The sequence below is a fragment of the Ictalurus punctatus genome, chromosome 16 (assembly GCF_001660625.3).
Source record: "Ictalurus punctatus breed USDA103 chromosome 16, Coco_2.0, whole genome shotgun sequence".
NCBI lineage: Eukaryota > Metazoa > Chordata > Actinopteri > Siluriformes > Ictaluridae > Ictalurus > Ictalurus punctatus.
This window is the reverse complement of record NC_030431.2, coordinates 7,225,395-7,251,243: the sequence shown is the minus strand read 5'-3', so window position 1 is coordinate 7,251,243 and position 25,849 is coordinate 7,225,395. Positions and strand designations below refer to the sequence as shown.

The window sequence follows — 25,849 nt, the reverse complement described above, 5'->3', positions numbered from 1 at the left end:
TGTCAGCGTTTTATTTCTGTTTTTAGGTTTTGGGTAGTAAGAGCATCAGCTGTTACCAAGGCTGTCAGTGGAACCTGTGGTGAACCCTGTTCGGCATAAGCAGGAATTTACACTGCTTTACTTGGTTTATCGTCAGTTTTTCATGGATTTATCAGGTTTACAGTACACACAGTGCTTTCTCAAGGTTGATAATATCACACTTGTCATGCTACAGTTTGGACTGTATATGTCAGCCATAGTTATGTAAATCATTTAAAATATTATATATATTTGATACAGTATTTGATATTTATTTAATTGCTTTCAACCATGAAAGCTATGTAACAGACCCAACCACAGCCTATTGCAGGTAAGAATAGAATATATGGTATCAGTAAATTATTAAATATTTATTTGTGCCTAAATTAATGTGTATATAGGATTCCCCTTTTGAACTGGAATTAATGTTTTATGTTCAGATTGTATCAGTTTGTCAGGGCGCATCTGTATATTGTTCATTTAAGAGGCTAAACCTGGCCAAAACTGTCCAGCATTAAAGCACAGATTTTACCATAATGTGAATTAATATTAGATTTCCCTTGTGGAAGTCATTGTCAATTGAAAACTCCCTGTGCTCTCTCAAATATTGGAGTTGGGAGTAAAAATTAGTAATGCATTCCAGACTATGAAAACAACTATAGCTTTACTGGTGCTGAAACAGAATCCACTGTGACTCAAATCAAACTGTAAATTCAGTGTTTTTTCTTCCCTCACCAGACTAAAAACTAGCTTAACTACTGGAAATGTTTAGCTAGACCTGCCTATATAATCTTATGCGAATCAGATTATATCCATGTAGCATGTTCATTAGGACCAGTGATGCATTTGAGTGAGCAGGTTATAAATCATAGTGTGAACTCTGCTCCAGCTTTATTGCTTCCTAATATTACAGTTCTAGCAAAGCGGAAATGCTGTGTTCCACAACGTTAGTGTGTTCAGTTGTTATGACAATGGGAGAATATTCGAATACTCATGTGAAGTACTCATTACTTTAAGAGAGCCTAATAACACAGATTGAGGTATGCCTAACAGTTTTGTCATTCATGTTCCAGTCACTCAGTTCATACACTGTTGTTACTTCAAGTTGAAATGTCAATCAGTTGAATCAAGAGCAATGTTTTCTGTTAAATAGTATGTTTTTCTGTTGGATAGTTTTGTTTTTTTAATATGACTCAAGTTATTTGTGTTTCTTTGCCTTTATGACATGTCTAAAAAGCAATAGCTAGATTAATGCAAGGGTTCATTTTAATTAAATTGCACAAACAAAAAGTGGTTTATACTTTACCTCAGTTGATATTGCATGTGTAGAATAATTTGCTGCTCTTTTTAATTTAATCCAAAAAGTGAAGTTAAAGGCAAAGTGGCAAATGGGTTTTCATGAGCATATTGATCATGACCATACATTGTTGTTTAACATGCCGAAAGGTACAAGGACACATTTAAATTCATAGGGAAAGACATTGGCCAAAGCTATTTGCACTTTGATCTGCCTGTATCTCATTTGTTAGAGTAACATTTTGCCCTTGTTAGGCCCTGAGTTGTGGAATGAGACACCCCTGCAGCTCAGAAGTAATTAAATTCCTTTGGTCTAGAGGTCCAGCAGGTAATCTGCTTTTAATATTCAATGGCGCTTTTTGTCAATGACCCTGGTGGGGGGCATTTTCACTTTCAAGTGAGTTGTAGCTACCTTTTTCATTGAAGCGTCCTCACTTTGTCCATTTGTCAACAGTGAAGGTTAAAGATTATAATTATATGTATGCAGGTGGGCTGCAGGCTTATTTTCCACTGTGCATGGTTTACTCATCAGTGTTTTTGGCCATGCATCTTGTCTGTTGATGCATGAAACAGTGAAGCTTGTAAACCAGTAAAGCTCCTCTGACTGCTTAGGTATCACATCATTATTTGTAGAAGCATGATTGTCTTCCATTTGCTAGCTATGTATTTTTCATAGCATTATGTTTTCTTCTTCTTCAACAGAACATGTATGGTATTGTGACCACCCCTATTTTTTTGCAGAGCGATGCATTTCAAGTAACTATACAAAACACTGAGTTTGATCATTAATGTCTGTCTGTGTTTATTTCAAGGGAAGAGGGTAATGAGAAAATGTACTGTACTTCCACTAATGTTTGATTGTTCTATTTAAAGCAGTGTATACGTAGCATTCCATACGGACTGCTGTAGAAGTGAACATGACAATAAATCTGAGACCTCTATTTCTCTATAAAAATGTTCCATCTCCTTTATTTCTTAAGCATTTTAAACTTCTTGCTTTTTTCCCTGTACAATATTAATGTAGCATTTTTACTATAGTTGGGCAGTCCTTTGAGAATTGTCGAAGGAAATATGTTCGGTGTGTGTTATCTTCCTACTGCTGACGTATTAGTAGATAATATGCACATTGGCTTGTTGTGTAATATTATATGTGGGGGTTATCATTAAAAATGCCATTTCTAATTATTATAGCCTATTGAAGTACATTGTCAACCCTGTTACCTTACTAAAATAACAGGATTGATGGTAACAGGGCTGACACACCTCATTTGGTGAAGCACCTGGAGGAAACATAGTATCAATGTTGTGAAGGTTGCATGCATTTTTCAAATACAACTACAATATGTATGAAATAGAGTATGAAATACTTTCTATATGTTTCAAAATATAGTGAACAGGGTTGATATTATATGATTGGTACTAGTGGTTACTCATAAGACAAAACAAGGCTGGAAAACTTACTCATTACAGTTGAATTCCTTGTGAGGAAAATTGTTATTCCCCAAACTTAATTGAAGAATACATTATATATTATGGAATTTTAAAATAAATACAAATGTAGGGAGATACCTATTTTTTTTTTTTTAATCATTTAGCTATTAAATAATAAGCAAATATGATTAAATACATTATGAAAGAATTAGGACACGTATGGTTACAGAATAACTATTGAACTTTGAATGCTATTGTTATCCGAATTCTATTACTTTTTTTGATCTGGTTTAGAAAGGGGTGCTTGTATACAACTTTTTGATCGTTCATGCGGTTCCAGCGTAACAGCTGTTCAAAATGTTTTTTTCCCATAGGAATGAAAGGGAAAATCACTGGAAAATCATGCAGACCAAACTACATGCACAAACATGAAACTTTGCCATCATGTAGGACCCCCTCCTTCTACTCAGGCAAGAGAGATCAGACTGATCAGCCTAATGGTGGCTCTATAGCACAGCACAGATTTTACACTGCATGCTATATCGAGAACTGCAAGGACTTTTTTCCCGCTGATTCCTTGGCTAATTCTGAACCAATCTGTAATTAGTTATACCCACTTAGATTTTTTACTAATTTGCTTAATATACAAAACATACTTTTGGGAACTGTTCCTAAAATCTTTGTTCCATCTTCCAAAAGTTGGTGTCAATGGGTTAGCCACCACCTGCCAAACAGTTCTAATGGGGAGGAGTCTAATTCACTGAAACAGCTGACACTTATATTTCTTTGTATGCACTTGAACAAAACTTGACTGGTATCTTCAGAACAAAGTATTAAGGAGGTCTGACAAATTTTGGGCATAGCCATCAATAGTGGGCAGAGCCAAGTTCAGAAAACTGTTTATCATGAACCGTTAGTCAGATTGAGCTGAAACGGTATTCTGTACCTTTATCCTAATTTGTGGGTGAATTGTTAATGATGATCTGATTGCTTTAAAAAAAAATGGCTGCTGTCTGCCAATCAGGACTCAGCAGGCGTTTGATATGGTTAGAAATGGGCAATTGTCATGAAACTTGAATAGTAGGTCCCTCTAGCAACCCACAACAAAATGATACTCACTCAAATTGGCCATTGGGGACACTATTCTTTTCTTCTTCTTCTTCTTCTTCTTCTTCTTCTTCTTTTTCATTTATAAACAAGCAAGGGATATTTTTTTTTATTCCTGATTCATTTGCTTATACAACAGAAAATAGCCATTTGGAACATTTTAATTTAAAATTAAAATTGTATTAATATGTGAACCCATCTTTTGCAAACTGTTCCTAGGAATTTTGCCAGATCTTCAAAACTGTGGTGGCAAATAACTCAGTAGAGTCTGTCCATTTATTTATTTATTTATTTATTATTTTAAAGAAAAATAAATTAAATCTGTGGACATACGTGAAGAATTTGCACAGTTATAACGCATGATATATTGGATGGATATACATAAAATTTGAAAGGCATATTTAAGGTTAGATTCTGAGGTCATGTCTTAAATTGGGGTGTGGTCACCCTCAGGGGCTGTGGTTAAGTTCAAGTGCATTTTTCTCACATAGCACGTCTGATCCAGCGGAAATGCAATTACAACCAGCTAAGAGCAAGCTAAGAACCACATGTGATAGCACAGGCATCTCCTGACAATGCCCTAACAACTCCTTAGAGATACCAAGGAGTTGCATTTTCTTCAGGAAAGACACTTTTCTAGTTCATATATGTTGTTACTTTTATTTGTGAATTTCCCTCTGGGATGAATAAAGTGATCTACCTATCTGTCTGTTTCTATTAGAGTTTGGATGGCCATCCTTGAAAATTTGCTTGATTACCATACTAATTTTATGTATTCAAAATGACTGTTAGCTCATTAAACTGCACTTTATTAATGAAAAATACATTATGATCTATAACAGACATTTTAAATCTAGAGGTGATTCTGTTCATGTTTGCTGAATGACATAGAAGGCACCGATCTGGGTGAATGACCCATGTGTTTTTCAGTTAAACTGTAAATGGAGAAAAGGAGGGGGGGGGGGCATTGCAACAGTAGCACCCTCACCCTTCTGTGTTTATTTCACGTTACCTAACACGCCATTGTGGGCGTGGTTTTCCCTTTTTCCCCCCCTATTGGTCGCAGACAATCTTCTAATCTCATTGGTCCATAAACGACTATACGTAGTTCCGTTAAAAAAAGAAAAGAAAAGAAAGGTCTTCAATCCGGCCACGACCGTTGAGGATAAACATTGTTGTTTTGCTTTGTTTTTCTCGTTTTTGTTGCCTCTGATCCAACATGGCGGCGCGAGCGAGGACGTTTCTGTCATTATTTTCTATGGCAACGAGAAAAAAAGTGGTAGGAGGCTAGCCCGGCCAAGTTGTCACATGATTAGCGATAAAACCGAGCTGCCCGATTTCAATATGGTGGTTGGCTCGGCAGAGCTACGTATCTTATTAATGATATTGTCGTCTTGCTGGTTCGGGTCTGGCGGGTGCAGCCAAAACACGTCGCCGCGGGTCCTCGGCCTGCGACTGGAGGAGACCACAGAGCGCGTGTACATGCGCGACCGAGTCCTGACTGCTGCGCGTGGCTCCAGTTTCAAGCTCCGGTTGTTCAGTTCCTACCTGCTGAATGAGACTTGGGTCACGTTCGCTAAAGAAGTGGGTGCAAGTGTCGCTGAAGACGCGTGTAGTCAAGAAACACTGCGCAATGCCTCTGCTTTCCAAGTGCGCGGAAAGTTTGAAGCAGATAAGGAAAACGGGGGCTTAATTATAGTCCAAACCGAGGATAGAATCGTCTCTGATCAGGTGAACGATGACACACAAACTGTTTCCCACTGCTTGTGTGTATTCAATGGGGAAAAGTGGCAGTCAGCGGGGCTGGATAGGTTCCGTGTAAAAGACCCTGATCTGCCACCCGAATGGATCCCAACATGGGGTCTAGCCGTAATTATCATACTAGTAGTGCTCATATGCTCACTGGTACGATGCCTGAATCTCAGTTTGCTTTCTCTGGACCCTCTGGAGCTTTATGTGCTGCACAGCTGTGGCTCAGAAGATGAAAGACGGCTGGCGAAGCGCCTGGAGCCAATTCGGAGGAGAGGAAACTTCCTTGTGTGCTCTCTGCTGTTCTTGTGTGCTTTGGGCCACTCGGTGCTTGGTGTGATCTTCTACTGTGCCTTCGGATCCATCCTTCCAGCTGCATTTGCATGTGCTGCGCTCATATTCCTTGTCGCAGAGTTGTTGCCCTATATCATAAGCTCAGGTTATGGCTTCTATCTCGCCCCGGGCCTTGTTTGGTTGGCCCAGAGCTTTCTGATCATCACATGCCCCTTGTCTTGCCCCTTAGGGCTTTTCCTGGATTTGTCACTTAGGCGTGATGTGAGCACTTGTGGAGTGCGTGAGAAGGTGATGGAGCTGATCCGGGCAAATATTAATGACCCGTACAGTGAGTTTGTCAAGGAGGAGTTCCGGCGTGGGACACTGAGGAGCAAGACGGTGGAGGACATCCTGACGCCACTGAAGGACTGCTTCATGCTTCCCTCCACAGCCGTGCTGGACTTTAACACCATGTCTGAGATCATGCAGAGTGGTTACACCCGCGTGCCTGTTTACGAGGAGGAACGTTCCAACATTGTGGAGATCCTGTACATTAAGGACCTGGCCTTGGTGGACCCTGCTGACTGCACGCCCATGACCACCATCACCAAGTTCTACAACCACCCGCTGCATTTTGTTTTTAATGACACCAAGCTGGATGCCATGCTCGAGGAGTTTAAAAAAGGTGGTTTTAAAGTCAAGCTCTGAAAGTCTAGAATGGTGTACAGTCACGTAGGTCACAGGTTCCCAGCCCTAGTTCTGTCCCCTGTCCTGCACATTCTTGTGTTCCCATGCTCTAACACACGTTTAGTTTAGTTTACAACTTTATTAATCCTACAAGGGGCAATTAGCATAGGGCTTAATACAACACAGAACATTGTCTAAACATATAAACACATGCTAAAACACATTACAACATACATAATGCAGTATGCTTCAATTCAACTTCAACTCAAGAAGGGCCGTTTTAGATGATTGGTAGAATCTGATTTGCAGGGAAAACACTGAACTGTGCAGGACCAGGGTTCGAGACCTGTGATCTAGTTCATTGAAGATGATTATCTGGTAGTAGGGCATCACTGCAACTGTGCAGTAATCTGAAGTTGAATTAACAAATTACTTTGGATGATGTTATACTTCAAGATGGTACCACCAGTCACCTTAAGTAAATGCATTTGCAAATAAAAACAATGATTTTTTGTGAAGCACTTCACTCCTGACAATGTCTGTCTTCTCCCAGGAAACTCTCATCTTGCCATTGTGCAGAGGGTGAATAATGAGGGAGAGGGAGACCCTTTCTATGAGGTGCTCGGCTTGGTCACCCTTGAAGATGTTATCGAAGAGATCATCAAGTCGGAGATCCTGGATGAGTCTGATGGCTATAGTGAGTATCTCTGATGTTTCCTGCTGTTTGAGGTCTAACATCTGAATGTATTCCTTCCAACAATTGTTTTGTTTCCCCATTTTTCTCCCACAGTGAACATGAAAGTGAAGCGTCCTCTTCCCCCGCTGGAGATTCCTTTGGAGCCCCGTGGAGTACAGGAGGAGTTCTCTCTGTTTAAGTTGCCTGAAGGCGAGGCGAAGATCCGCACATCTCCTCAGCTTCTACTTGCGACACACCGCTTTCTCTCCAGAGGTCTGAACATTGTGTTTTTGTGTCTGTTTTGAGTTATTGCAGTGATGCGTTAACGAAACTATGTTCTGCAACTATATTGCCTTCCTGCATTCATCTCATAAGCAGTCTAATTTTATTAGTATAATTTTATTTACTGTAGCCAAAAAATTTCCTACTTTTTACCCTCTTGTTTTTGTGTGACTTGCTGTTAACTGCTTCCAATAAAACATAAAATTGGAACAACTTTTAAAGACAAGAAGCAGTGAACCTCAAACTTTTTATTAAGTGGTTCTCAGCAAACTCCTAAGTTTGATTGCAGTGAGAAGTAATTTGACTTTCAATCGACCCACTACAGCACATGTGTCAAACTCAAGGCCGCAGGCCAAATGTGGCCCGCCACGTCATTTTATCTGCGAGAACATGATAGGTGCCTGATTGTCTTAACATATGTTTTTGCTGTTCTCATTCCCAACTCGTAAAATACAGACGAGTTGTCATGCCCTTAGGCGTCTGATACTGACGCAAAAGGGACCCTTCCACGTCTGTATGAAATGCTCTGGGTTCTCAATTGACTCCAATGTAAACCCGTCCGCGGCGGTCAGAGACACTCAGAGCAGACGCTCCAGCCGTCCTTTCACTCCAATAATAACCCTATCACGGTGATAGATGACGCTGTGAGCTTCAGTCTGATTGGAGAATCATCTGTGTCGTCGGTGGCCGAGGATTATGGGTAATGTAGGCCATATCTGCTATCCAAAACATACGAATAAAACTTTATTTCTCAGAATCGAAGGAGAAAAAAATCAAACTGAGGGCCACATAAACTACATTTGCAGCAAAGTCCCGTCAAGGCGATTTGGAATTGAGAAATCTCCACAAAGGAAATTTAGTAACACAGCTGGCCGAAGAGACATGCAGCTGTCTAGCTTTTTCATTAGCTCTGGATGAAAGCACAGACAACATGGATACAGCGCATCCATCCATTTTTATTAGAGGCGTGAAGCCGGACCTCTGTGTCACTGAGGAGCTCTTGGATGTAGCTGCCATGCATGGGACCACAACGGGCCGGGACATTTTTGATGCAGTGGAGAACTCCGTAAGTAAAAATAAATTGCCGTAGGAAAAGTTGGTGGGACTAACTACAGATGGTGCACCTGCGATGTGTGGAGGAAAAACAGGCTTGGTTGTACTAATGAAGGAGAAATTGCAAAAAAAATAAATAACTGTCACACGCCCCTGATTACATATCACTGCATCATTCATCAAGGAGCTCTGTGTGGAAAGGTTCTGGAGCTGGATGATATGACCACGGTCATGATAACAGTGAACTTTATTTGGGCGCGTGGCCTGAATCACCGCCAGTTCCAGCTGTTCTTGCAGGAGGGCGGCTCAGAGCATGGAGATATGCCGTACCATACAGAAGTAAGCTGGCTGAGTAGGAGCATTTTGTTTTGTGTTTGTTATTTCCAGAACATGATCTGTGAATGAGGATGTGTGTGGGATGGTGTCTCAGGAGAGGACAGATCTACTTGATGTGTTCAAGGACAGGCAGCATCACCTCATTGTTGTTGTTGTTTTTGTAAAATGCTACTTCTGTAATACATGTTGGTTGTGCCATAGTTCTGCCCCCCCTTGACTGTGTTGAAAAAAGTTCTGAATGAAGTTAAGGGTTAATATCATAACTTATTTATAATATTTTTCTTTATTTGCTTAAATAGTTTGAACACTGATTCAAGTAATGTGGGTTTCAAACTGAACATTTATTTTTACATCTGTGCAAATGCATATGTAATATTTGTAAGTTGAATACATAATAAATACAGTAACAGTTATTTAACAATATAATAAGGTGTAGTTTAATTTATTTTAAATTACATTGCATTTTGTTACATTCATACTGTTAATGTGGCCCATCGAGGGCAACCATTATGCTGATGTGGCCCTCGGTGAAAATGAGTTTGACACCCCTGCACTACAGGGAGTGAACCAAACATTCTGTGTATTTTGGGTTATGGGCAGCATTATTTCTGTAGATGCGAGCTGCTAAACTGAGTCATCGGACAGAGCTGTAGCACAATGTGAAAGGCAATGTGTTCTTGATATTTGAACCGACAAGCAAAAATAAAATCTGGATGCAACCCGCAATTTTTTTTTCGCATAAATAGCTAATCATTCAGTGTTCTCCGAACTCTAGTAATGTGTGTGTATGTGTTTTTTTTGTTGTTGTTTCTTTATTTCTTTATCTGTTTATCTTTTTTCTCTTTTCGTTTGTTTGTTTTTTAAACACACTTGGCAAAAGTTTTACTTTTGTCCATTGGTGTATTTCTGAGGAATGAGTGAGAGTTTAATGATTAGGTTTTCTGTTATACGTGTTTTGTGTTGAGAGTCTGTAAAATGGAACTTTAGCAGATAATATTAAACCTTATTTCTTCTGCAGTAGGAGAGGGACAGGTTTGATATTATTAAACCATGTCAATTGTGTGTTTTTTCTTTCCCCTAAACATTCATTAGAATTAGTTGGTCTTGACTGGTTCAGTGCATACCAGATCCCCTCTACAAAGCTATACTGGACATGAACAGTATGTAATTGCAAATGAAGGTCATACTTAGTCACTGGCTGCTTAATATATACATATGGAATAACTTTTTACATTTTGAGAAGTACCACAAGAAGTGACCATCACTTTCTTAACTTCAAGGTAGTTCTTTTATTGGTCTTTGTTTCCTAAATGTTGAATATTTATGGCTGGAACGAGGTTAGAGTATTAAAGTTTCAAGATATTAACACCTAAGTTTACCATGATTTCATACTTTTCTTTTCTCATGTCTCTCTCCTGATTCTCACAGAAGTGGAGCATTTCTGCCCACAGCGTGTGTCAGAAAAAGTCTTATTTCATCTCTTGCGGCATCCCAGTGTCAATCAAGAAGTGAAGTTTGACCCAAACAACAAACTAAGTCCTGACCACTACCTCTACACTCGTAACCACCCAGTGGACTACTTTATTCTGCTGCTGCAGGTGAGCCGGTCATTTTCATATCTCCGATGAGGGCTGGGCTTATCACAATTTGGCAAGTATTCTAACACACATATACACACACACACTAAACCTGGTAAATCAGGTTTGAGTTATCAGGTGTCTAGCATATTATGGAAATTTCCTTGCTCAGACACTATGTATGGTGGTGCCATGCAGTTTTCATGACTCTGGTGAAACGGTATTGGGAGAATTGTGAAAGCAGTTAAAAAAATGAATTTAGTAGTCCATTCAGTATTTACTCAAATGTTCAGACAAACTTAACATTGCTAAAGGGCAACTCTAGCATATGTTCATGAAAATTTAAGATGTACTATCTCATATTTTTGATCATGTCTGACCTTCCTTTATTAGAGCATTTTACACACATGCAAAAAAAGAAGTTGGAGGTTGATGTTAAATGTGAGTTGAGGACAGTTAAGTATGCTTGAATAAGGTCTGAGGCCTGTTCTTTTCCATGCTGTAAAAACCACTGACTGGACAATGAGTGGACAACACGGTGCCATTCAATCCCATTGTGTTTTTTTTAAAGCCTTTTTGGGGTTGAAATTGGAGTTGCCATCTAGCAAAACTTAGACCTAGCGTCCACCTCACACACCCATACATAAACGTGCGTGTCCATGGTTACTTGCCTAAAGAGCAATTTAAAAAGGCACTTCAGCTAACTGAAAATGGCAAGTAATATGTTAAATGCTTACCGTAATTTCCGGACTATAAGCCGCTACTTTTTTCACACGCTTTGAACACTGCGGCTTAAACAATGACGCAGCTAATTTATGGATTTTTACGAGCTAACACGCTTCATGCTGCCAAAACATTTAGCCTTGTCACATCGGACCAATGAAATTACCGAACAGGTCACAGTGGATTCAGTGGTTCAAATTAAATCAAACGCACTCACACTAAATTCTTCAGATCAGTCATTTTCATGCACACCCCCTCATCACGGAAAACACACGAAGAAATGCATATGATGCAGCTTTCAAGTTAAAGGCGATCGATCTGGCTGTCGAAGAAGGAAATAGCATGCAAAGAGCAACTTTTGCTCCAGTCTGCCAGTGGATCCTAACAGCGTCGAGCAGTGTCATAAAATCTACCATCACCAGCGGGTTTCGAAAGGCTGGACTGCTGCGTGATGAAGAGGATAGCACAAGCTCAAGAGCGAATTTGCTTAGAGACGTAAGTGACATTGAGAGCGACAACGAAAGAGAGACTGAGGAAGTGTGTGACGAAGTACCGGTAATTCTGAGGCTGTTCAATTCCGACACTGAAGAAGGCGACTTTAGTGGTTTTAGTGCGCAGGAGGAAGATGAAGATAGCGATCAATGACTTTTCCTGGTAGGCAACTGTATTTTTTATTTTTTTAACCAGCCGTGTTACAGGCACTGTTCGGAAAAAAGCATTTACGGTACGTATTTAATTAAAAGTTTAAAAAAAAATCTTTGTGTAACATCTTTCTGTGTAAATATCTCATGTTACAACGTGGACACCTGCGGCTTATAGACGAGTGCGGCCTATGTATGTACAAAAAAATTTTTCTTTTTAAAGTTAGTGGGTGCGGCTTATGTTCAGGTGCGCTCAATAGTCCGAAAATTACGGTAACTGTAGTAGTGTAACCTTTTGCAGGTATATTGATTTTAGAGTTTTGAGTCATTACTGATTGCATGACTGACTACTATTTGCTAGCAAGCTGTCATTATACATTATTTTAATCAAGGTATTGTACGTACCAAATGTAAAGTCTCACCTGGAAATATACTGGTAAACAGCAGTCACCATTTACACACAACACCCATTCTCTCTATCTACAGTAGAATTCACATTTATTATAAATTATTCCTGAAAATAGTTTGTGGAGATGTAACCTGAAATAGAATGTGTGTATGTATGTATGTATGTATGTATGTATGTATAATATATAAAATATATTAATTATAATATTATATACACCGATCAGCCATCACAAACCACCTGCCTAACATTGTGTAGCCCTCACACCCGTCATGGCATAGCATACCTCTGAAGGTATGCTGTGGTATCTGGCACCAAGATGTTAGCAGCAGATCCTTTAAGTCCTGTAAGTTGTGAAGTGGGGCCTCCATGAATCTGACTTGTTTGTCCAGCCCATCCCACAGATGCTTGATCAGATTGAGATCTGGGGAATTTGGAGGCCAAGTCAACCCCTTGAACTCTTTGTCAAGTTCCTCAAACCATTCACCTTCTTCCCATAGTATATTCTGGTGCCATCTCTTTGCCAGGTATGTGACGCACATGCACTCAACCGTCCATGTGATGTAAAAGAAAACATGATTCATCAGACTTGACCAACTTCTTCCATTGCTCCATGGTCCAGTTCTGATGTGCACATGCACCTGTAGGTGCTTTTGATGGTGGACAGGGGTCAACATGGGCACTCTGACTAGGCTGCAGCAACGCAGTCCCAAACACAGCATGTTCAGATGCACTGTGTGTTCTAACACCTTTTTATCATAGCCAGCATTAACATTTTTTAGCAGTGTGTGCTACGGTAGCTCTTCTTTGGGATCGGCCCAGATGGGCTAGCCTTTGCTCCCCACGTGCATCAGTGAGCCTTGGACCACTTTTGGTAGGTACTAAGTACTGCATACCGGGAACACCCCACAAGACCTGCCATTTTGGAGATGGCTAGAAGACTGGGTCAGAGCATCACAATTTGGCCCTTATCAAAGGCCCTCGGATCCTTACACTTACCCATTTTACCTGCTTCCAACACATCAACTTTGAGAATTGACTGTTCACTTGCTGCCTAATATATCCCACTCCTTGACAATTGCCATTTTAATGAGATAATCAATGTTATTCACTTCACCTGTCTGTGGGTTTAATGTTATGGCTGGTCCGTGTACATATATACTGTGCTGTGAAAAAAGTACTGATTTCTTCTGTTTTTGTGTATACCTCATACTCGATCGTTTTAGTTCTTCAAATGAAATACAACATAAAACAAAGGCAACCTGAGTAAACACACCAGCCATGGGCCTGTTACCGGTTTCAAGGTATGCTGCGGTTTGAAAACCACAAAAATTTTCCATTGTACTGTTCCTGCGGTATGCTGTATTCTATATGTTGCTTAAAAATAGAATATATTGTGTTAAATGGAAAAAAGTTGTTGTTTTTTGCCCAGACATAACACATTTTAAAGCTGTAATCGCAATACTGTGAAACGTTGATATTTTTCTTTAGGGTTATCATACCATCAAAATCTCATACCGGCCCACTTAAACATAAAATCTGGTTTTAATTCTGCCACCTTTATTAGCAATAACTGTAACCAACCACTTCCTATAACTGGAGATGAGTCTCGGACTTACTCTGATCCTGTGAAGCATTGTCTTGCTGCATAATCCAGTTGCGCTTGAGTTTCAGCTTACGGAATGAAGACCGGACATTCTCCTTTAGGATTTTCTGGTAGAGAGCAGAATTTATGTTTCCCCAAATTATTGCAAGTTGTCCAGGCCCTGAAGCAGCAAAGCATCCCCACACAGTCACATGGCCATTACCATGCTTGACCGTAGGTATGATGATCTTTTTGTGGAATTCTGTGTTTGGTTTACGCCAGATGTAATGGGACTCCTGTCTTCCAAACAATTCCAATTTCAACTCATCAATCCACAGAATATTCTCCCAAAAGGGTTGAGGATCATCAAGGTGTGATTTTGGCAAAATTCAGATGAGCCTTAATGTTCTTCTGGGTTAGCAGTGGTTTTCACCTCATCCCTTTTCACTTTTCTATGGATGCCTTTTTTGCCCAGTGTCTATCTGATAGTGGAGTCATGAACAGTGTCCTTTATTGATGCAAGAGAGGCCTGTAGGTCTTTCAGTGTTTTCCTTGGGTCTTGTTGTGACTTCCTGGATGAGTAGTTGCTGTTCTCTTGGAGGAATTTTGTAAGGTTGTCCACTTCTGGGAAGGTTCAATACTGTGCTGAGTTTTTCCATTTGGAGATAATGGGTTTCACTCTGTGGTCCTTTGTAGCCCCAGCACCTTTGGAATAGCTTTGAAATACATCAGTCTTGGAAGGGTTTCAATCACCTTCTTCCTCATCATTTCTGGAATTTCTTTCAATTTTGGCATAGTGTGTTACTGGGTAAGACCTTTTAACCAACTTCATGCTGTTGAAAAAGTTCTATTTAAGCGATGATTTGATTGAACAGGGTTTGCAGTAATCAGGCCTGGATTAGATGTTCAGCTGAACCCAATTTTGAATGCACACAGGCACAGCTGGTATAGGATAACGTTTTTGCTTTAATAAATAACATTATCATTTAAAAACTGTATGCAGTGTTTACTCAGGTTGCCCTTGTTTCATCTTAGATTTTGTGTTAATTTCTGAAACAATTTAGTATATGAAACACAAAAACAGAAGAAATAAGGATGGCTTAGGAGCAAATACTTTTTCACAGCAGAGTAACATTTTTTGCACATACTAAGCTAATTTCATCTAGCCAATAAACTCCTATTCAGTTATACAATTTACATGCTTGCATATATGTTTTTAAAGTTTCTTCCATCTTTTTTTAATCATCATTTATTATAGTGGAACCAGTTATAATGCTTCACTGAGGTTTTAAATTTTAACTTCTTTAAACCCAAGCAGAACAAAGATGTGAAACAGACCTGGGTTATAGAACAGCCAAAGACCTGCACACCACCACAATGAATTTGACATTAAGTGGTCAAGGTGTAATTGAAGTGTAGACTTTCAGGCTTTTATTGTAAAAATACTGTAATAATTTATGCAGTGTCCTGTTTTCTACCTTGATCTTGCCATTGATGCTGACATGGCATTAAAAGAACAATAAATAAATGTAGACTTTCAGCTTTAATTCAAGGGGTTTAACAAAAATATTGCATTAATTGTTTAGAAATTACAGCCATGTTTTGCCAAGTCCCTCCATTTTCACAGGCACAGAAGTAATTGGACAAATTTGCAATCTGAAATACTAGGATTATTTTTGATACTTGGATGCAAATCCTTTGCAGTGGCCTTTACTGCAACTGCTTTCAGTAGCTGCATGTTTGTGGGCCTTTCTGCCTTCAGTTTTGTCTTCAGTAAGTGGAAAAACATGTTCAGTTGGGTTGAGGTCATCGGACATTTAAGAACATCATCTTTCTTTGCCTTAAGAAAATAACTTTTCTGGTATGCTTTGGAAGCCCTTCCTTTCCTTCTCCATACTCTTCTCTTCCCATCATTCTGGTACGGGTTAATCTTGCATCAGTATCTCGAGGTAAACCGTCTGTATTTACATTCATGAAGGCTTGATTGTAGAATTTGACAATGATATGACTGTCTTCTCCAGAGTGTTCTTGACTTGGCTAGATGTTGTGAAGGGGTTTTTCTTCAGCAAGGAAAAAATTCTGCATTCATCTACTTTTATTGACTTCTGTGATCTTCTAGGCCTTTTAGTGTTGCTGAGCTCACCATTACTTTCCTTCATTTTATGAATGTACCAAATTGTTGATTTTGTTGAGTTTCTGCAACCTCTCTAATAAGTCTTTTGATTTTTCAGTCTAACGATGGCCTCTTTCACTTGGATTAACACACCTTTTGGATTGCATATTGAGAGTTCCCATCAACAGCTGCCAAATGCAAATTCAACACTTGGAATGAACTGCAGACATTTTTTCCCCTTAAATGGTCATGAAATAATGAGGAAACAGGCCACGCCTGGCCATGAAACTGCTTCAGTCAATTGTCCAATTACTTTTGAGCCTGTGAAAATGCAGGGACAAAATGGCTGTAATTGCTAAACTTGAACCTGACTCTATGCAGCTTCTACTAGCAAATCTATTACATTTCATTGTTGTTATTATTATTATTATTATTATTATTATTATTATTATTATTATTTTCTTTTTTGATTTAAACCCGATAAGACCCTAAGCTAATTGGCTATTGCCGCAATGGCGCTGCTTCTGCTAGTGAGCACGGGTGGCTACGGATCACATGTGCTCTACTGTCTTCTCTCCCAATGGTAGTCACTGCACCAAGTCACTCTAAATAAAATAACAAAGTTAAACTTTTCTCAACTTTGTCGTGTTGCTGGACGCACCCACATCTAGTCACCAAAGGTCGCCGTTGCTCATGTAGCCTGAAGTTGCCAGCTCTGAAAATTAATGGTCTCTGGTCGCTGCAAATCGCTGTGTGTGTGAATGCACCGTGATAGTGGAGTCATGAACAGAGACTTTTATTGATGCAAGAGAGGCCTGTAGGTTGTTTGATGTTATCCTTGGGTCTTTTGTGACTTCCTGGATGAGTAGTTGCTGTGCTCTTGGAGGAATTTTGGAACGTCAACCACTTCTGGGACGGTTCACTCCTATGCCGAGTTTTTCCATTTGGAGATAATGGCTCTCACTGTGGTTCTTTGGAGTCCCAGAGCCTTTAATAGCTGTATTACCCTTCACTGACTGACATATCTCAATCATCATCTTCATTTCTGGAATTTCTTTCAATTTTGGCATAGTTACAACTGGGTAAGACCTTTTTAACCAACTTCTTGCTGTTGAAAAAGTTCTATTTAAGTGTTGATTTGATTGAACAGGTTTGTTTAGGCCTGGTTGTGTCTAGTCCATCTGAACCCAATTATCAATGCAGTTTCATAGATTTAGAGAATTAGTAAATATGGGGGCAAATACATTTTCACACAGGCCTAGGTGGTATTTGGATAACTTTTTTGCTTCATTAAATAACATTATCATTTAAAAACTGTATTTTGTGTTTACTAAGGTTGCCTTTGTTTTATCTTTAATTTCTGAAACAATTTAGTGTATTTAGAAGCAATCAGGCAAATACTTTTTCACATCAGAGTAAACATATTTAACATGAACTGAAGTCCAACACTAAATAATGAATATTGATACGTGCCGCTGTAATATTTAATTATTGTGCAAGTCAAGCTTTTAAATGAACATCAACCAAGACTCATATATTTTTCACAGCACTGTATATTTAAATTAATAATGATTTTAAGTCATTTTGATTTGGGCTGACCAGATATCCTCATTAATTTCATCTGAATTTACGAGCTCTGTACCACATCCATTTGCAATTACAACTGGGATGCCCATTATGTAAATTAGTTTAAGGTTACGTCTAGATTGCTGCTGAATAAATATTTTAAATTGTTTTTTTCTGTCAATCATGATGAGAGCAGGAGCTGCAAATATTTGTAAGATTAGGAGGATGGACTCTGAAGTTCTATTAATAGCACAGTTTGTGTTGATACCTGAAGTATGTTCCCTAATTTCAAACTGAACACAATACAAGGGAAAACCAAAGGAATGCACTGTTGTCTCTGCTGCAGTTCATTTTTGTCACAGGACAGCTCTTTACAGGTAACCTCATAGTCTAAAGGAGAGCCAGCAGTAGAACTAGTTGAGAGATTGTAAATACAGGCAGGAATGGCAGAAACCTAATGACTAGGATGATATGACAGAAGTGTACAGAACCACAAGATAAAAGCAGAGTTTATTGTGGTTTTATTGCTAATGAAATGAATATATTGTTGAAAATGCATACCAAATCATAGATGCACAATTAATGAAAATAAATTACTTTTTGGGGGTATGCTGATTATATTCTAATGATCATCTGGTCACTATTGTGTGTAGGGGCGTGTGGAAGTGGAGATTGGAAAAGAGGGTCTAAAGTTTGAGAACGGAGCCTTCACCTACTATGGGGTGTCAGCGCTGACAGCACCTTCCTCTGGTATGTTTTTATTGATGTGTTATCCTTAAGGAGTGAAGAGTAAAGATTCTCCCTAATTTTCTCCCCAATTTAGTCTCTGCCAATTACCACCCACCACCCTATCATAGACAGCTACCAACCCAGGAGGGGAAAGGCTATCAGGTCAGGCTGTCATGGGGTAGCTCAGTGGTTAAGATGTTGGACTATTGCTCGGAAGATCGTGAGTTCAAATCCCTGCACTGCCAAGCTGCCACTACTGGGCCCTTGAGCAAGGCCCTTAACACTCATATGCTCAGTTGTATAAGTGTAAGTCGCTATGGATGAGGGTGTCCGCCAAATGCCATAAAAATGTGCTTCCTCCTAGTCACATAAGGCCAGCCAACTGCTACTCATTCTACATCACGGGGTTGTTATTGTATTTATTTACTTACTTACTTAACCTTCTCTGCTCCAGGGGAGCTGTATCATGGCTGACCCTGTGCTCTGACCCTAACGTCCTAACATGCTGGGGTATGCGAAGAAAAGAATTTCACTGTGCTGTAATGTATATGTAACCAATAAAGTCTCATTATCATTATCTCCTAGTACATCAGTCTCCAGTGTCCACACAGCATCACTCCCCAAGAGACACGTTTGAGCTGGGAGAAGCCACAAGTCCATCCAGTTACTGTCCTGACTACACGGTCCGAGCCCTCACCGACCTGCAGCTTATCAGGGTGAGACAAGCAGCCCTTAAACTCAAATATACATTGTTACCGGAGCTTTTTTTTTTCTTTCTTTTTTTTTTTAAATAACATAATGTGAATCTGATCTTGGTAAACCATCTTGCTGCTCACAGTCTTTTCTGGCATGTACTTGCAATGCATGATAACACAATATGGACGCTCAATAGGGCTGTGACGGTGGCCATGACAACCTGTGGAGTGCCACCTGCGGTAGTGTCGCACCACATGCCACGTTAATGTTTCTGCTTGAGTGGGCTCTGACAAGTACAAAGTTTTGTATACAAGTGTAATAATAATAATAACAGTTGCAATATTAATTTGTATTTATAGCCTACCATATAGTGGGAGATTTTATGTTAATACACAAATTACGTAATCATAATCAAACATCTTATATGGTGTTGTCTGTTAGTTTGGCGCGGGTTTGTTTGAGTGTGGCAAAATCCAGTCAGGCAAATTTCACTTTGGGCTCTGCCGCTGTGATGGATCTTGTTGGGAAACCAAATGTTACATCAGCGATCTGGGAACATTGTTGATTCATGCCAAACGACAGAGGTGAACCAATAAATTTGGATGAAGCCATATGTTGGCTTTGTTGGGGGGGGTTAAATAACTGTTAAACATGCAAACACTACCTACAAATCTCAGGAGCCATCTCCAGGCATATCACCCAGCATGTGAAGTTGTTACTGCAAAGTAATGTTTTTTTTTGTTTTTTTTGTTTGTTTTTTTAATATTTCGATTTTTAACATATTATTTAAGTTACCGTCCTACTGGTATATCTTTCAAAGTTTTATAGGCTGTATTGAGTTTGTTTCACTGACGGAAGTGCTAAAATAAACATGCACATTTAGTTACAAAATGGATGTCTGAGCCTCATTTCATTTTTTTATATATAGGTTTTTATTTAATTTATATATATTGCATTCTCTGTGATCTGTGTTTCTTTCCTTTTTATTTAGTGATATAAATTTCACTTTATCCCACCCTCCACCGCAGTGGTAAAAAGCTGCCACCGTTACAGCCCTAAGGTTCAACAATAATGACCATCAAAAGCATTATTAGCGCATATTGTATGTGAATGACCATCAATCAGCATGTCACCCAAGGTACAGGGAATGCTAACTAGGAAAAAAAAAAAAAAAACCCACTGTGAAATATGGTGGTGGTTCATTAATGCCTTGGGGATGGTTTGTAGTCAGTGGTCCATTTATCTTGGCAAGATAATGACCCCAAACATACAGTATGTCCAAATCATCAAATGGTTGCAAGAAATCAAAATCAGTATATTGCAATGACCGTGTCAGTCTCTGGATTTTAACAGTACTGAAAACCTGTGTTCTGAATTAAAGATGCCAGTCCACTTGCCAAAGCCTCAACATAAAAAGAAAATATTTAACAAATTGGGAGGTAGATGGGGAATTAAATGTTAACAGTTTGCATGTGTATGTTTGTAACATTCTTAAAATAATACAAACACAAACTAGACAGAAATTCTGTTTGGTACATTTTAATTGGTTTCCCAGTGCACCCTTGGTCCTGCCACAGCTGTGCAGTAGTCAGTATTATATATAAAACTAAGTATATTCCAGTTTTTTAATTTCTCAATTTCTGCCTGTCACATGGCTGTATTCCTGCTTGTTTCACACAGGTAACCCGCTTGCAGTACCTCAATGCCTTGATGGCATCTCGGGTATCACAAAGCCCTGGTCCTCCAGAGATTAAGATCCTTCCTAACAGCCAGACCAAACTCCTAAATGAGAAGAACGTCACCCAAGGTACGGAGCTGTGACTGAAGGCACAGACACAATCAACATAACATTTGGTAATGGACAGTTGTGCAAGCAATTAAATGTTTTGAAATGTAAAGTGATCTTTCATCTTTAAACAACACCTCAGTATAGCTCCCAAAATTGCACATGCAGTGACGATGAAGCCAAGGAAATCTTTCTCTATACATTTTTGTCTTTTTACGTTGAAATATTAAGTGTCTAAAGTACTGATGACATTAGGTCATTGTACAAGTAAACTGCTTAACTTTGTTTTGTTAATATTAACTAAACATGTTGCTCTTTGTCTCCATTTTCTTTTCTCTTTGATGGCAACGCTAGATTTTTCCCTTCACTTTTCATTCTTTGATGCAATTGACAACTACTGTTAAGTGTATGGAGGTAAAGGCAAGTTTAGTGCTCAGCATGAGTTTGTGTGTGTGAAGCATCATTTACATTCACTCCTGCACATTGCAGAGAGGCATGTGCACATCATTTTGCTTGAAAAATGATTCAAGAATTATTTTTTTTATTGCTGAGTACCATCAAATCCTTCCTCACCATTCAGTGAGGAAAACTTGTCCTCATGGTCATGCTTTGCAACTAACTTGTCTGCATGTAGTAGAAATGAATTGCATTGTCTTTGTGAATTGTCAGAAAAGTCCTAACCTCCATGCCTCTCCAACTGTTCCCCCTGTATTCTATGCCCTTTAGCACTACAACTCCAGAATTATCGACACCTTTCAAAAGCAAAAATGGGAAAAGATTTTTGTATAAAGATTTTCGTATTCATCAAATATTAAATGTGGGGTTCCATTAATTTTAAAACCAGTGTTTTACAGAAAGGTTGCACTGCTTAATAAAAGATTGTTACCATAAAACTACATTATTTTCATATAAAATGTTCCATTTTGTCCCTATATTTATTTTTTTCTCATTTCTTCGAAAGGGTACCAATAATTCTGGAGCTGACAATTTGTCCACCTTTCTTCTTTTTTTCCCTAGTAGATGTGTTTTCCACTTTACTACTCGTGTTCTTTTGTGCCATGGATAGAATTGGGGATCAAGCACTGAAGGACCCTATTGTATTATCATTTTCTCTTATTTTGTCCCTCCATAGAACTATAATGAAACATTGTGAAATTCAATAACTTCTAGAGCAGAATGTCCGTACACCATGCATCTATACACAAGCTCATCTAATACAGTAAGGGATATAGTCTCGTAGGGTGATTAGCCCCTACTGTTTCAGATATATTTTACAATTAATATATATTCCTTTGATTTATAGTGTGAAGTGCAGTATTGCAGAATTCCATATGCATTGTAAAGTGGAAATTGTTCATTGAATGCACTCACAAGTGATTCAGATATTTGTAATTGTTTTTGGGTCATTATAAACCAAAATCCGGGGGGGGGGGGGTTGTCTTGTTTTTGGAGGAAGGAACTTATTTGGAAATTCTTTCTTTTCTTGCATGACAGAGGATGTGAACGTGTGAGGGCTTGCAGTGGAATCTTATGGATCTCTCAATTTCTGGGGTTTGCAGGTACAAGCAAGACCCTGGAATGCAAGACTGATAAAGTAGCTCCAGGCCAGGCAAAAGCTGTTTGACCTAACCGGTTACGGTTGGACCAGGATTTGAATTACTTGCTTATTCGATTTTTCCAGTTATTCTTACTTTTTATGTATGAAGTTCCCAGATTTCATTTATCATTGGTGCTTATACTGATTTTGTTTGCTGTGGGTGTGTTGGGTTGGTATGTGTCTATGTGGCATGGTCATGTGTTAAAGCCTTTGCTCACTTTTTTAATGTGCCAATAGACAACTGGGTGTCAGCACGGGCAGCAGGAACTGCTCTTTTTTTTGTTTGTTTGTTAGTTTTGGTTTGTTTTTTTAATATTGTTTTTGCCTTATTTGGGGATCTCAATTTTTATTTTTTCATAGATAAAGCTGTCTTTAAATCTTAATATCTGTCACACTTTACATCACAATCTTGCAAAGTGTTCAGCTTCTGTAGTTTTAGTATATACAATCTTTTAGTGTTTATATGTGATTGGTTATAAGTTGATGCTCTTATAGCCCAAAACTTAATAGAGTAAGTAACACTATGAAGTTACAAGTTATTTTTAAAACAATGACTATATAATGTGGGAATCATGTTTTTTGTCTTTATTGTAATACATACAGTCCTCCCATAAAATTCTGAGTTTTGTACATTGTTTGGGGTACAGCTCAACCAGCCAAACATAGATTTGGACCAAGACATTATCCACCTAAAAATAGTTGTTTCTTATTAATGAAATGATGAGGTTTTATTTTGCATATTGAGTTACAATATCTTTTGCTTCAGCAGCCAAACTCCAACTAACAGAAGAGACTCAGCATTACTCTGAAAGTGTTTGTGTACTACATGGCTCCAAATCAGCAGGTGGCTTATCACAAATTTGTTAAGCATCATTTGAAGTTGATGGGAGTTAGTCTTTGAGCACACATGCTTGTGCGAAATTCACTGGAACAAAAATTAGTAGCATTTCCTTGGACTGTTTGTTCATCATCAAACAATGCACCCCATCCTGTAACACTTCCAGTCTCAGCACTCAAATCATCCTTTAATGAGTTCATGATTTTCGTTCATGTACAGGAGGACCAGAGGGATTTGTGTGCTTCTGTATCATAAAATTATTTTAGATTTTAGAAAATGTTGGTGACAAAGAAACAAATGATGACTGTTATGCTGTAAGGGGAATTTGGTGACATATTTGGGTCTTAAGGGTCATTGCAACTCAATACAAAGTTCTTCTGACTGATCACTTTTATCCTCTAAACATTTCTATCCTGATGGGCTGGGCCTCTTCCAGGATGACTCTGGTCCTATCCACAGTGCATGAGGGCTCACTGAATGGTTTAAATGCAGAGTCACCAGATCTCAATACCTTAAGGAGATTTTGGAGCACTGTGTTATCAGTGCTTGTGCCTCCAATACAGTTTCAGAGACTTGTACAATGGATGCCACTGAAATGTGCCTCGTGGTGGCCCAACCTACTAAAATGCTTTACGTTGGTTCTTCCCAGAATTTTGCTTCTGTAACCAATATTTTAGACTGAACTTTATCACATTCCATGCAACACAATAGCGATGTAGTTGCTAATAAATATTTCCATATTGCTACAAGGACATGGAAGTGGACTTTAGTCCTTTTTTACCCCTTGCCTGAAAGTATTCATATGATGTGCCATTGTAGTGCTCAGTTACTGTTTATCTAGGAATTTATTTCCAGAAACCATACTGATGCTGGAATGTAAAGGGGTTTTCTGTTGGTTTTGTTTTTTTAATATATAATTTGCATTCTCACTTAGTTTGTGTATATGTGCTTGGGGAGGGGGGGATTGAATGAGGCAAGAGACTGCTTGTTATTTTAGGATTGAGGGACTATGCTGTTTTTCCTGTCTGACTTTAAATGGATTTTAAATAGTCACATAACCTAGTTTCCTATTTTAGGGTAGTTGCTGCAAATCCAGAAAAAGGTACCTGATGCATCATATTAATTTTATGTCAAAGATTGAGAATAATGCATATTTACTTGGAGAATAATGCATACTTACTTAGAGGTAAATATTTTTCGCCGGTTAAAATGCCTTGTTCTTTTGATAAAATCAGACTATATTACCTTACACACGTTAATACGTATAGTAAACTAAATTCAAGTTCTAGTATATTTATGAGAAGAAATCCTTTTCCTCCCCTTTTTTTGGATAGATGCTGCAGTATGTTGATACATTTCATAATTGTACTATATAGATTGACAATTGCTGGCAGATAATTTTGATTTTTGTTTTTTGTTCAGTTATAAAATAATAGCTGGATTGTAATTAGGCAATTTTTGTAGAAATTCTAAGCCTCTCTGTAATATTGAATACTGCCCATGCATTAAATGCTCTGAATCTATTGTTTTGTTTTGTTTTTGTTTTGAGTAGGAAATAAAAACACATCAATGTGGAAGTTGTTTTGTGTTGTCTAAAATTTTTACTGTAGGCTTCCATTAGATGGCGCAGTAGAACAGAATATAGACCTAGACTGAGCAATTGTATTAAATATTTTTCAGCATTAATTCATGAATTGAAAGAACCACAGATCACAGAGAAAGCAATAGTTTATTTAAATACATAAAAACAAAAGAAGCAATGCTAGTACTACATGCTTTGCATGATATACAAAATTTATGACTATAGGTATGGTTGCAATATAATTAGTCAACACAGGAGTAATAAAATCATGGAGTAGTTTCTCTACATCATAGAAACTTCACTACATAAAGGCTTAAATGTCTGTTTTTTTAATTAATACATTTACAGGTATTGATTTTAACTGCTCTTCAGTCTTCTCTTTATCTGATTTATATACAAGTGAGTTTACGGCTTATAATAGTTTAATCTGTACCTTTCCCAGTACTGTCGCTATACTGTGAATATAACCACTAATTTGATAGTTTTGCTTATTTAGCCATAGCTGAGATTTTCTTTTAGCAGCTGACCAAGATATTTTTCATGGTGCCATTTCCTTAAAATAATTTGTGGGAAAGGAATGTGTATGTGTCAAAATTGGGATTTGGTTGTCACAATAGTCATTTATAGTTATCGTATCTATAAGTTCTGTGGTGAATATACTGTCATGTGCAACTGGAAAAAAAAAAACTCAGAAATTAGAAATATTGGAAAACTCATGAAAATTGGCACAAATGAAGACCAAATGCAAGTATTGTTATATTTGATATTTTGAGCTTCACCATAAAGGATGATATACATATGCTTTTATATACATGTTCTTTTTATTTCCAAAATGATCAACCCCAGTATTTTTGGAACTATCTCTTTAATTTTGATAAACCACTGAAAAGTATTGGCACATATCTTCACAAATCAATTTTAAACATAATGCAGCAGGTTCCCACATAATTTAAATCTCTGTACTGCAACTACAGTGTTATATTTTGTAGTGAGAATGTGAGTAGATACTGTCATATATTTAAGATGTGAAGTATGAACAGATAACATTGAAAAGTATATTTAAACAATAAAATATAGATTTTTGCCCTTGATTAGCTAATAC

The 25,849-nt window shown here is 38.3% G+C and overlaps 1 protein-coding gene across 4 annotated transcripts; it reads left to right on the top strand.

The window, feature by feature from the left end:
* Positions 1-4,942: 4,942 nt before the first annotated feature.
* LOC108277110 (metal transporter CNNM3) lies at positions 4,943-24,742 on the top strand. Of its 4 annotated transcripts, none has more exons than XM_017489496.3 (9): positions 4,943-6,559; positions 7,115-7,258; positions 7,352-7,510; positions 10,337-10,506; positions 18,173-18,269; positions 18,834-18,964; positions 20,625-20,751; positions 21,085-21,144; positions 22,290-24,742. In XM_017489496.3, exons 1-8 carry the CDS (start codon positions 5,161-5,163, stop codon positions 21,132-21,134), a joined length of 2,277 nt encoding a protein of 758 aa, XP_017344985.1. In that variant the 5' UTR covers positions 4,943-5,160; the 3' UTR covers positions 21,135-21,144; positions 22,290-24,742. The 4 variants fall into 4 exon arrangements, with proteins under 4 accessions (XP_017344985.1, XP_017344984.1, XP_017344983.1 ...); XM_017489495.3 differs by having other exon boundaries at positions 22,225-24,742; XM_017489494.3 differs by lacking the exon at positions 21,085-21,144.
* Positions 24,743-25,849: the final 1,107 nt, after the last annotated feature.

Excerpts from the sequence above, each read along its gene's own strand:
- LOC108277110 (XM_017489494.3), top strand. The coding sequence starts at position 5,161 with ATGATTAGCGATAAAACCGAGCTGCCCGATTTCAATATGGTGGTTGGC. Across the intron at positions 10,507-18,172 it reads ACTTTATTCTGCTGCTGCAG|GGGCGTGTGGAAGTGGAGAT; the intron begins GTGAGCCGGTCA and ends TATTGTGTGTAG. Across the intron at positions 18,965-20,624 it reads CCGACCTGCAGCTTATCAGG|GTAACCCGCTTGCAGTACCT; the intron begins GTGAGACAAGCA and ends TGTTTCACACAG.